Genomic DNA, 12,303 nt, shown 5'->3' with positions numbered 1-12,303 from the left:
CAGCAAAACCATCTCTGATGTCAACTCCCCTAAAGCACTTTGGGTTCTTCTGGAGGTGCAGAAGGAACACTCCTATTGTTGTTTTCCCCAGAACTGCTCCGGTTTGATTGAAAATCAAGGAAGAAATCTGAATAAAAGACAATCAGGAATTACATTCCCTCGTGGAACGGTGTCCTGGGGGTTGTGTCCCTTATTTTAGGGCCGTAGCTGCAGTTTAGGATGAACAGTGCTTGGAAAAAGGAACTGGATCCATCCCTGGAAGTGTCCAAGGCCAGGTTGGAGCAACCTGTGGGATAGGGAAGGTGTCCCAGTTGGAATTTGATGATTTTAAGGTCCCTTCCCACCCAGCCCATCCGCAATTCCATGAAAAGCCGTGATGCAGCTGTCACCTCCCATCCTTGTTTTCCATCTCCAGAAGCTCTGGAGCTGGAACCAGCAGCTCCTGTATTTGCAGATTTTTGATTTGAAATGCTGCTCACTGATGTGTGTGTGCAAACATCCCCGCAGCCTTCACCAGGTGCAGAAATTACAGTAATTGCTGCTTTACCTGGATTTTCCTTCGGTGTTCTGAGCTTTAAAAATTGTCTTTGCAAACTCCTGCCCCATATCCAGTGCCCTGTAACCATTCCCAGCTCTTCCCCATTCCCACCTCTTATAACTCCAAAGGGAAAAGTGCCCCATGGGATTTTCTTCTTTCAGCCAGGCCTGAAAATCCATTTATTTTGCATTACTTGACTGAAGTCACCCAATTTCTTGCTGGTTTTCCCTCTTTTTTTTCTTTTTTTCGCTCTATAATTAAATGTCATGGCTCCACCATGATCTTCAAATATCAAAATCAAGTGATTTTATAACCACAGCTTTGGTCTTTTTTATCATCTTCAGTTTCTTGCTTGTCCTCTCTGATGTTTTTTTTTTTTAAATCACAGCATTTGGGTTGGAAAGGACCTTAAATATTATCCCAGCCCCCTGAAATGGGCAGGGACAACTTCCACTATCCCAACTTGGCCTTGGACACTTCCAGGAATCCAGGGACAGTCACAGCTTCTCCGGGAATTCTATTCCAGGGCCTCCCCACCCTCATCATAAAATCTTCCTTCTACCCTGTCTCCCTCTCCCCTCATTTAGTTTTTATCCAGATTTTCCATAAGTGCTTCCTACTGAACCTTTTTGACTTTCCCGTTACAGCAGCAATTCCGGGTGCTGCCAAAGCACCTCTCTAATCCCCCAAAAGAGAGGGAGATAATAGACAGAATTTATATTTCTCCTTTTTTTTTTGTTCCCTTTGGCTAATTCGGCACCCAAACTGGAATTCCTACCCGGCAAATTCCTCTCTGATGCAGAGCAGGCTCCAGCTACATCAGGAAGGGATAATTAAAGTGGGATCTTTTATTCTGAAGCATCACCTCCTCTGAAGCAGACATCAAGTCATTCTCAGGGAAATCAGGATTTCATTTGGAATTCACCTGGCCACCTTTTGAAAATTTTTTTTTTTTTTTTGGGTTAGAGGTGAACATTAGCATTTAAATGGAGAATGGTATTAATAGCCCTCAGAGGAGCTGGGCTCATCCTGAGATTTTTATTTTTTTCCCTAAATGAGAAAGCTTCTTAATTTTTATTCTCTTTTCTCCAAGAACAGAGTTCAAGAGACCATTTTTTAATATGGATATCCGTAGATATATAAGCTCAAAATGTCTCCTTGCAGAATGGGTTCGTGCTTGGCAATTTGCTGTACTTTCTTTCAAAAGTGCTGCTTAAAACCCCACAAAACAATCTGGTTTGGGGGTCAGGTGGATTCTGCATTTTTGATTTGCCCGTGGGATGTTTTTTTTTCCTGCAGGTGGGAACCATTTCCATCCCATTAAAGGGATATTTAACCTTCCCTGTCTGCTCTTAGCACAGAGCTGTTCCTCATGTCGTGGTGGATCTTCCAGGAGCAATTCCAGATGCATAAAGGGAGTGGGGAGAGTTCAGTTTTGTCCCCAAAAAAAGCCCAAAATTCAAGGCAGCTTTGGGCCCAGTCCCATTGCCAGTGGTCAGAGGAACAGGCCACGGGTGTCTCGGTTCAACACATGAAAAATGGATTTTATTTTTAAAAAATGTTAACAAATCTTTGCCATCCAAGCTGTCAAAATTAGTTAATTATCCTGTTTGAGCAGGATATTAATGCTTTGGGATCCCTCAGGCAGTCCTTCACTCCTCATTCCCCAAAATATGCCATTGACAATGGGAGAAGTTATTTTTTACCATCGTGAAGAGCTGAAGGCTTGGAGCAGATTAATTCCCTTGTAAAGAGCAGCTCTTATTCCATAGGAATTTGGGAGAGATGTTCCCTAAGAACCTGTTCCATGGTTTTGTGTGTAAAATCTCTCCTGTCAGATCAGCCCAACAAATCCCATCGGTGCTTTTCAGCATAACACAAGTAAGTGATAACTGAGAGAAAACATGGAAATAAAAGGATTTCTCTGTTGGGATGAGTCCCTGGGGCACTTTGTTCCCATCAGCTGCATTCCCACAATCCTAGAATGAGTTGGGTTGGAAAGGGCCACCGAAATCATCCCTGCCATGGGGCACCTTCCATCATCCCAGGCTGCTCCAAGCCCCGTCCAACCTGGCCTTGGACATTCCAGGGATCCAGGGACAGGGAAGTTTTGCTCCAAAGCAAAAAAATCCATGGTGACAGAGCACCTTAAAGGGGAAAAAGGCAAAAAAAGGACAAAATCTGCACAAACTGATCACTGGACAAGCCCAGCAGCACAGCCCCATCTTCTCCTCACAGCTCCTTCCTCACCTGTCCTAAATCCAGGCTGACTGAAGAATTCCTGCACCTCACAAACATTGGATTCATCTGTCACTCTCCTCGGGATCAGATTATTTTTTAATTAAAAATTTCCTCTAAAATAAAAGGGGAGCAAGCGAGGCAGCAGGGAAGGAGCACAAGGTGTGCATTTTTAATTGGGTGCAATTAAAAACCTGCCGCTCTGGCATGGCAGCGCCCGCAGCCAAGCCCGATTTGCATGAGTAATTATTCACTCCATTACAGAGTCTGCTCAACTTTGCCTTCCTTGTCTTTGAAAGTATTAATAAATATTGATCAGACACTCTCCTGTTTGCCTTCGCCCAAGCAGCTCTGATGGACTCAGCCTCTGATGTTATCAAATAATGAAATATGAAAGAGGGAGTGGGATGAGCCTCTTGTTCTGTGATTTTTTATTTAGGCTCTTCATTTTCCTTTCACAAGTGTGTTTGTCCCTGCCATTATAAACTCTCTTTTGATTATCAAGAGGTGGCTGAGGAAGGCAAGTTGTAAAGGATGGAGGGAATAAATAAATGGAGGACAGGTGAGGGGAATCTGCTCTGTGGAATGCTGGCCGAGTGCTTTGTGGTTTTAAAGTTGAGGTTTAAAACCAAGGAAAATAATTAAAAGTTAGCAAAAGCTCAGTCTGTCATCTGACAAATGGGTTAATAAATAATTATGTGGGATTAGCAAGCCTAACCAAAGAGCAAATTTAGCTCCCCAAAATCTCTTTTGGCTTGAGCACGGGGAAGATGATTTACCCTTCCCAGATCATCAGCCTGGGCAGGAAAAGCTCCCAGGGCTCAGCCATGGGATATCTGGGGGGAGAAGAGAGGATGTCAAAGCAGGGGTGGAACTGGATGGGCTTTAAGGTCTCTTTCAACCCAAACCATTCTGTGAGTCTCAACAAAGGGGATTTCTGTAACTTTGTCTTTAAGACCTGCCCACGTTGAGCACAGGTTACCCAGAGAAGCTGTGGCTGCCCTGGATCCCTGGAAGTGTCCAAGGCCAGGCTCGATATTGGGGCTTGGAGCCCCCTGGAATGGTAAATAAATAAAATTAATAAAAGCAACAGCTCATGGAATTCTGCAAAAGCAGAGGTGTGGACCATCAAGCACCACAACTTAACCAGTGTTGGAATTCAAAATGTCCCTCAGACATTTTTGGAGGTTCCAGGCCCAGGTCAGAAGCATTTGAGACCCTGGCAGGCAGCTGGAAACAGCTGTGATTTTGGGTTTGAACCATGGAATGATTTACCAACCTTGCAGGAAGAACAAGAAGTCACAAAAGTTTAGATATTATAGTAGAAGTAGTTACAAAGTAGAGGGAAGAATTTTTGAGTGCTGTACAGGGGGGTTTTGGTTTTGTACATGGGGGTCAGAAGTTTTAAGATGGAGGGATTTGGGCCTGCCCTGTCTTCCCTCTTTCTCCTTCCTTACCTCCATGTTCTTGGTGATGTTGGCACTCACAGATTGGTTTAGAGTAGAAAGGCACCATTTAATATAGGTAATGGCATTGGGGACAAACTGTACCCATGTAACACGTAATGTACCATATAAAAGATAGAAAAGCACCATTTAATATAGGTAATAGGCATTGGGGAAAAACTGTACCCATGTAACACATAATGTACCATATAAAAGATAGAAAAGCACCATTTAATATAGGTAATAGGCATTGGGGAAAAACTGTACCCATGTAACACGTAATGTACATATAAAAGATAGAAAAGCACCATTTAATATAGGTAATAGGCATTGGGGAAAAACTGTACCCATGTAACACGTAATGTACCATATAAAAGATAGAAAAGCACCATTTAATATAGGTAATGGGCATTGGGGAAAACTGTACCCATGTAACACGTAATGTACCATATAAAAGACAGCAGCAGCCCTGGGCAGGGAGAGAAGAAGCAGTCGGGAGTCAGAGAGGATGTCAGGGTGTGTGTGTGCCTCTGCCTGAGCTGTGAGCAAACCACAGCAGCCCCAGAAGAAAATCTTTTAGATAACTTGCAATAAACAACCATGAGACCGAACAAGAGACTGCTGAGCCTTTCTTTGGAAGCTCGGGTTGGAGGAGAGACTTTTCCACCACACGGAACCCCTGAACCAGGCCGGGGTTCCAACAAACCAGGCTGTTTTTCTCTTTGCAGGCAGTATTATGAGATGCTCTACAACACGGCAGACGAGCTGCTGAACCTGGTGGTGGACCAGGGCGTGAAGTACACGGAGCTGGAGTACATCTACGCCCTGAACCTGCTGCACCGCAGCCAGACGGGCGTGGGCGACCAAACCACGCAGAACATGAGGCTGCAGCGCCTCAAGGAGATCATCTGCGAGCAGGCTGCCATCAAACAGGCCACCAAGGACAAGAAAATCACCACTGTGTGACCCCCGCTGCCACCCGTGTCACCCGCGGCTGGCGGGTGGCACCTCCACATTTTTTGGGGTTTTTTTTTTGTTGATTTTGTTCTGTTTCAATCAAAGAAAAAATGGGAATCTTCTGGGCATTGTGGTGAGGATGGGAAATGCCATTTGAGATTTGGGGTTGGGGTGGATTTGGTGTGTATCCACGTAACGCTTCTTTAATGTTCTCCTAAAAGTGATTCCACAGCAGGAACCCCAGGGGGGTTTGGGGTGGGATATTCGGCTTTTCTCTGCTGCTGCTGCTTTGACTGGAGATGTAAAGGGAGCTGTGGGGTGGGAGAAGGGAAAATTTGGTCTTGGAAGTTCAGACCACACTAAATAATCATCACCTTGCCTGCCAATCCCAGACTTGTTGATCACACGTGGGATCTTGATGGTTTGGAGATCTTTTCTGGAGCCTGCTCAGCTCTGCTAGTGCTCGCTCCAAGTTGTACCCACGTGAAGTTTCCCGCTGTTTCCACTGCTAAAAGATGTGATTGTTTGTTCCTTCAGGTGGTGATCAGCCAGTTCTCCACGTGGGAGGTAACACGGGACCATTTGTTTCCATTTCTCCTCTTTCATTATCCCGGAGCCATCTGGCGCCTGCAGCACCGGGTGGATGCAGGAGAAAATTACCAATATAAAAGAACAAAAACGCTTCCTTCTCTTGTCCTGAATATTATCTTTGAGTCCCCCCCAGCTCCAGAGATATTTTGTGGCCGGCACTTGATGCACTGGAAGGACAGGCAGGGTTGTGTAGCTCAGCACCAATGATCAGCAAGGGCAGGAGGGCACCAAATCCAAGGTCTGAGGCACACCCAGGGCACCAATTCTGCCCTGCCTTGACCCTCTAAATTCACCTGGAAAAAGGTTCCTTATTCCTCCAAAATCAGAATCCACTGCACTTGTATTTGCCAAGAAAACCCAGCTGGGTTTCTTGTGCTGAGAAAGGTTCTCTCTGAGCTGTAGGTGCTTTGTGTGTCAACCTTGAAATTGTAGAATTAAAGGATGTTTAAAGGCCCTGGTGGTTTGTCTGGTTGTTTTTAAGAACTGTCATTCCTGAGGTGTTTCAAAGATTCCTTTCCAGCCCCAAATTCAGCGTTCTCCAAGGCTCCAGCAATGTGGAAATGATTTTCTGAGTCACTCAGTCCAACCCTCAGCTGCCACAGACCAACTCCAGAGGCTTCTCACCATCCATGTAAGAAGCTGAACCCATCAGTTCTTGTTGTTAGGAATCTTTTGAGGTTTTTTCCCCTCGTTTTATTCATAATCCAAATTTTTCTCATGTCAGTATTGGCCATTAATTGCAGGAGTTCCTCCCTTTCCCTGATGGGTTTGCAGGATGGGGGAGAATTCCATGAGGGATGGTGATGGGATGTTCCTGGGATCACAGATCTGTGTTCTCCTGCTCAGACACTGCAACGTGGAGGTCCTGGAATGGTGGATATTCCCTACCCAGACTTTGGGAAAGGGAAAAGGAGCTGCTTGGGACAAGGAAATCCCATTTGAGGTGTGAGAGTGATGTGTGAGGAGCTCTGAATTCAGACTGGGCTGCTGTGGCCTGGTGTGCAACTGGTTAATTATTAATTCCTTTATAATCTGATGCTCTGCTTTGCTGATCTCAGCCTTTGCAGTCCACATTTCCCACCCACCCAACAGCTGTGCCGGTGGGGGCCAGGAACAGATTGGATAAAATCAGGAAAATCTCATCTTTGGGAGTATTTTTGAGTCTAAAACAAATTATTTAAATTGTTTTTCCTCGAGCTGCTCCTCACGTTGTCCATCACAGCCCCACGAGGTGTGAACAGAGCAGGGACTCGCCTGCAGCGGGTGGAGAGGAAAGAGAAGATTTTTCAATTGAGGTAATTAGAGTTTGCAATTAGCTGGTGTCTCCTCAAGAGCTCAGACTCTCAGTCCTCTCCAAACCTTCACGAGGGAAGTGAATATTCCAGGGATCACAGCAAGGAGAAAGGCAGGAGCAGCGTGTGGGATGTGGGAATGAATCCAGACCCCAAGCACCTCATTCCAGCCCCCCAGGGACATTCCCTGCTCCAGCTTCCTCTCTACACCACAAGGACATTGGATTTCATGATCTCAGAGGTCTTTTCCAACCTTAATTCCAGGATTCTGCCTTGCAGCAGCATCTTAGAATCCCCACCAAAGGATCCTCACTGGATATTTTTTCCTGGGAAGGTGTTTTTGGAGTGAACTGTGTTTTCCTCCCACCACGAGTGTAACACACCACGGCTGTTGTGATTTTGGAGCACAGAAATCGGGTTGTTTATCACAGAGAGTTGTTCAGCCCGGAGAAAAAGAGGCTCAGGGGGGACCTGCTCACTCTCTACAACTCCCTTACAAGAGGTTGTAGCCAGGTGGGATTTGGTTTCTTTTCCCCTAAGCAACAACCTCAGGTTTTAGCAGGAAAGGTTTGGATTGGATATGAGATAAATAATCCCCTTGCAAAGCGTTGGCGTTTGTTTCCAACCCTCTCTCACAAACAGGAGAGACCATGGGTGTGGGGCAGAGATTTTGGGAACAGTTTTTGTTTTCAGAGCTGGGCTGTGGGTAGAGACAAGCTGTCATGGCTGGGAGTAAATAACTCCTCAGACAATCCCCTCACCGTGTCCACACCCCCCCACCCTCAGCATCCCCACACTCGGGGGGCTTCCCCTGGAAGAAGAGGGTGGCTCTGATACACCAGAGGCTCCTGAGGGCACATTTGGTCACCAAGTGTTTGAAATTCTGGAGTCTCCACTCACTTTTGGGTTTGGGCCGAGCCCCACAGTCCCTCACTGGTGTCCTCATGGTGCTGCCCAGTTTTACCAGGCTCTGGCTGTCCTGGGTTTGTCACTTCTGAGGGATGGAACAGAAGCTCCAGGCTCTGAAAGCAGCAGCCCTTGGGAAACTTTTCTGCCCTCCCAGCATTAATTTTCCTTTCCTGTTTTCTGGTTCTTGTTTCTCCATGGAAATCGGTCACACAGGGCATTTGTAACACATTTGCAGTGGGAGATGGTTTCCCAAAGGGCAAAAACCCACAAGAGGGTGTTGGAAACTGTGCAAAAATCCTGGAAACCTCCTTTATCTTCGGCCTGAGCTGTGCAGAGCACGACCAACCCCAAATCTGCCCTGCAGGAGGGACCCAGTCCTCACTCTGGGATCTGTTACAAGAGCAGAGAACATCTCCAGTTCTGCATCCAGTGCTGGATCCAACAGCAGCCGCACCTGGAGCTGCTGGAGAAGGTCCAGAGGAATCCATGGAGCCAGGCTGGGAGAGCTGGGAATGTTCCCCTGGAGAGGAGAAGGATCCAGGGAGAGCTTCCAGCACATTCCAGGCCCTGAAGGGGCTCCAGGAGAGCTGCAGAGGGACTGGGGACAAGGCCTGCAGGGACAGGACACAGGGAATGGCTCCCACTGCCAGAGGGCAGCCATGGATGGGATTTTGGGAATGAGGAATTCCTGGCTGGGCTGGAATTGCCAGAGCAGCTGGGGCTGCCCCTGGATCCCTGGAATGTCCAAGGAAGGACTGGAGCACCCTGAGATCATGGCAGGTGTCCCTGGAATGAGCTTTGAGGTCCCTTCCCACCCAAACTGACATAACAGTTCACAACCAAAGCCTGGAGATTCTGTTTTGTAAAGCCCCATGAAATTCCAGCAGCTCTGCCAGGAATCATTCCAGGGAAGTGCTTAAAGAGACAAGGAAATACTTCTCCAGACCACAAACCCAAAATGTTGCCTTGGGGGCTGTAAATGTTCATGAGGGTTTCACAATTTCCTTTTTACAGCCTCATAATCTTTACTGGGCTTTAATTATCCCACGATCTTGAAGCCTGTGCCAAACACAATAGGAAAGGTGGAAGGAAAAGCAAATTGTTCTGATTCCTTTCATAGCTGGAGTGTCAGCCTCCAGCACATCCTTTTGGCAAAAAAGAAAAAAAAAAAAAAAGGAAAATAAAAAAAAAGAGGTGGATGTTAGACCCAAAAACTCAAATATCCTCAGCATCTTTACTTCAAATTTGTGTTAGGAGCAGATTGCTCTCTGTAAGATACACGTGATATAAAATCAGGACAACACACAAAGATATTTCAAAAGCTGTAATTTTGCTTTCCCATGCTGTGACAGTCTCATCTCTCATTATTTCCCGAAAATCTGGTAAAATTATATAGATTTTTATCTTCCCTCCCCATCAGTTCTGAAATTGTACCTTTCTCTTAAGGAAAAACAGTACTTCACCACCAACTATGGTGTGTCATGGAAAAAAGTAGAATAACAGAAATCTAATTTATATTTATATTTCTCTCTGTGTGTCTATACATATATATATTGGTGTGAAAAACACCAATCACTTCTCTTTTTTTTAAATCTTAAAAGTTTATTAGCAATAAAATAGTTATAAAAAATAGTAATAAAATTACAGTAATAAAAATTTTGGACAATGAGGATTAGGACATTATGAGACAATAAAAAACAAAGAATTTTGGGTGTTTTTGGGCACTGAGCTGCCAAAACCATGCCTTGTGAACAAAGGAAAAAACCTTAAAAGCAACAGCCTGTTGCATATTCATATAGCTCATACATGATGCATAAATTCCTTGCAAATTAAGAATTTTTCTTAATTTCTTGGGTTTTGTCTAATAAAGACAGAAAGAAGGTGGAAGGATGTTTGTCTTTTCTGATAAGGAGGCTGTAACTCTTTATGTGCCCTGTCACTGTTATTTCTGTGTGAAAAGTTTCTTGTTTATCTTATCCCTTTTCTTGAGCTAGTAAACAATATCTTACATCGCAGAGTTTCTATTTTAACATTATGTTGTAACCTAAAACTATACTTAACACCTACTTAAGAGAATTAATGGAGCATAACTTTCTAACATTGCACATATAGTATTCATTTTAATATTTGCCAAAAGCCAATCCTAAAATACGCATTTTTCACAGGTGGGGTTGGGTGTCAATGTTAATATGCAAATCGAGCTTAATAACGGCCTGGGCTGCCTTGTGATTGACCAATAACTCTTTGGTCACCCTCTACACACTGAGTAAAGACTTTGTCTACGCCAGAGAGGCTTTGTGCGCCTCTTTATCGCCTTACATTGACATATTTATAATTATTTTTATATATTATTTATTTTCGAGGCGGGAGCGAGGCCACTGGCTGCCTCAGGGAGGCGAACTACAACTCCCAAGATGCTCCGCGGCGAGGCGGCTGGAGCGGGTGCGCACCGCTAGTGAGAACTACAATTCCCATACTGCCCCGCTGCACGCTCTGCGCTCCTATTGGCTGGCGGGGCTGTTGGCGCTTCCCGTCTCCATGGCAACGCGTAAACAAATGGCGGCGGCCAGGCCGGAGCGGGGACGGCGCCCATAGCGAAGTTTCCTCCGTCTCCTCCTTCATTATCGCAGCTCATGGCGGGCGGCGAGGAGAACGGGACAGAAGGCAGCCCCGGGGAGCCGCTTCCCCCTCCTGACGAGCCGCCGCAGCCCCGGCCCGGGCCGCCTCACCGCGAGGATGAGCAGGAGGAGGAGGGCGAGGAGGAAGAGCCGGAGCGCTCAGAGGTTCAGCCCAGGGCTTGGGTAGGAACTGCCCTTTCCCCCCTCAGTGTGGATGTGGGGGAAGGAAGGGCGGCACCTCTCATTTCTGCCTTTTGTAGGGTTCCTCCCATCCCTGTGCTGTCCGGGCTCCTCCTGGATTCTTCCTCTCTCTCTCTCTCTCTCTCTCAGGAAAAAACAACTTTGAAGATTGTCAATCCTAACCACTAACCCAGCACTGCCAAGTGCTCCTGCCATATAAGATTAAACTGGCACATGTATGGCCAAATCAACCCCATTTCCTTTTTAAAGCTCCTTTTTGAGCTTCAATAAACCCCAAGAGACACGTGTGAATTTTCTCTCCCTGCCCTGATGAGCTTTAAATCCCAACACCACAAAATATCACCTCATGTTCTGCCTTGTGGAAATTATTCTGTGCTCTCCCTTGCTGTGACATGTAGGCGCTATAATGAAATTATTCTATTATTTCTCTTGGTCCCTGTTGGATTAAGCCCTTTTCTGACCCCGAGATGGGGCAGCTAAGAGGTGTTTTAAAAACGTTTATTCCATTTTCAGCCTCATGTGAAGGGTGAGACAATACAGATGTTTTAATTCGTGCCATCACAATCAGAAGCCAATTATTTCCTAGTTACAATATATTATAAGTGTTTCTTGGTCTGTCACACCAGTTCTAGTTCTCCAAAGGACCCAGTCTGATTTTAAGGCCACCCTTTGAAACTTGTCTCTAGTTCCATTTCTCTCCCAGCAGGGTCTGTCCCATTCCAGGGCATCTCTCAGTCAGCATTTCTCATCTCCAGGTTTGCACACAGATGCACTGTGTGAGCTTTCTGTCAGCCTTTGAGAATTCTCTGCAATTCCATTTCCCACATTTCCCCCTCTCTCTGGAACAGAAAACACTTCTGTGCTGGCTTTGTTTATTGTTTGTGTGTACAGTGAAGCACACAAGGCTCTACCACTAATATTGTCACTATAATTATCAATGTACATAAAATTATTTTGTAAAGTTCCTTTACTTAAGGTGTAAAACTCTATATTTAAAATTACTTGTCTAATTATGATTTATCATCTGTTTTAATTTGATTTGTCAAATCTCTTCGTTTGTGGATGGACTGTGAATGGTCAGGCAGCTCCCTAGGTTAGCAATGCTCGTGTGGTTCCTGGGAGCTGAGAAGAATTTCTCAAACCATTATTGGCTGATTTTCTCGTTAAACTCACACTGTGGTTCATTAATGCCATCTGCCCAGCAGCCTCTTTGGCAAAGATTTTTCCTTTGAGGAGCCATCCCAGAGCTGCTCATGCTGAACAAGAGGAAAGTGCTCCCAATAATGTGCATTTTGGGGTGCAGCGCCCTGCTGGTGGGAAATCAGCAGCTCAGGGAATGGGACCTGTGCTTCTGATGCCTTGAGAATCTGACCTAGAGCAGAGCTAAAGAATAAATTTGGGATTTATGGAAAGGATCTCCTCCGTGGATCCACCTTGGGCAGCACCAGAGCCCAGCCAGGGCTGCACCCAAATGAACCAAAATGGCCCCAAAATGCACGAGCGCTCCCGGGGGC

At 45.7% G+C, this 12,303-nt stretch overlaps 2 protein-coding genes across 7 annotated transcripts in view; both read left to right on the top strand.

The window, feature by feature from the left end:
* EXOC4 (exocyst complex component 4) overlaps window positions 1–6,222 on the top strand; it is a 318,257-nt gene extending 312,035 nt beyond the window's left edge. For all 3 annotated transcript variants that reach the window (XM_072918507.1, XM_072918496.1, XM_072918499.1), the window contains one exon: window positions 4,950–6,222. In XM_072918507.1, the coding sequence (XP_072774608.1) occupies window positions 4,950–5,187 (238 nt within the window). In that variant the 3' untranslated portion in view covers window positions 5,188–6,222. The remainder of the gene's footprint in view (window positions 1–4,949) is intronic.
* Window positions 6,223–10,467: 4,245 nt separating this feature from the next.
* LRGUK (leucine rich repeats and guanylate kinase domain containing) overlaps window positions 10,468–12,303 on the top strand; it is a 54,293-nt gene continuing 52,457 nt past the window's right edge. The window contains exon 1 of one of the 4 annotated variants that reach the window (XM_072918470.1): window positions 10,468–10,753. In XM_072918470.1, the coding sequence (XP_072774571.1) occupies window positions 10,604–10,753 (150 nt within the window). In that variant the 5' untranslated portion in view covers window positions 10,468–10,603. The remainder of the gene's footprint in view (window positions 10,754–12,303) is intronic. The other 3 variants (XM_072918463.1, XM_072918458.1, XM_072918475.1) reach the window with 3 other exon arrangements.

The sequence above is a fragment of the Taeniopygia guttata genome, chromosome 1A (genome assembly GCF_048771995.1).
Source record: "Taeniopygia guttata chromosome 1A, bTaeGut7.mat, whole genome shotgun sequence".
Classification (NCBI taxonomy): domain Eukaryota; kingdom Metazoa; phylum Chordata; class Aves; order Passeriformes; family Estrildidae; genus Taeniopygia; species Taeniopygia guttata.
The sequence above is the reverse complement of the archived record's forward strand: the minus strand, read 5'-3'. Positions and strand labels throughout refer to the sequence as shown.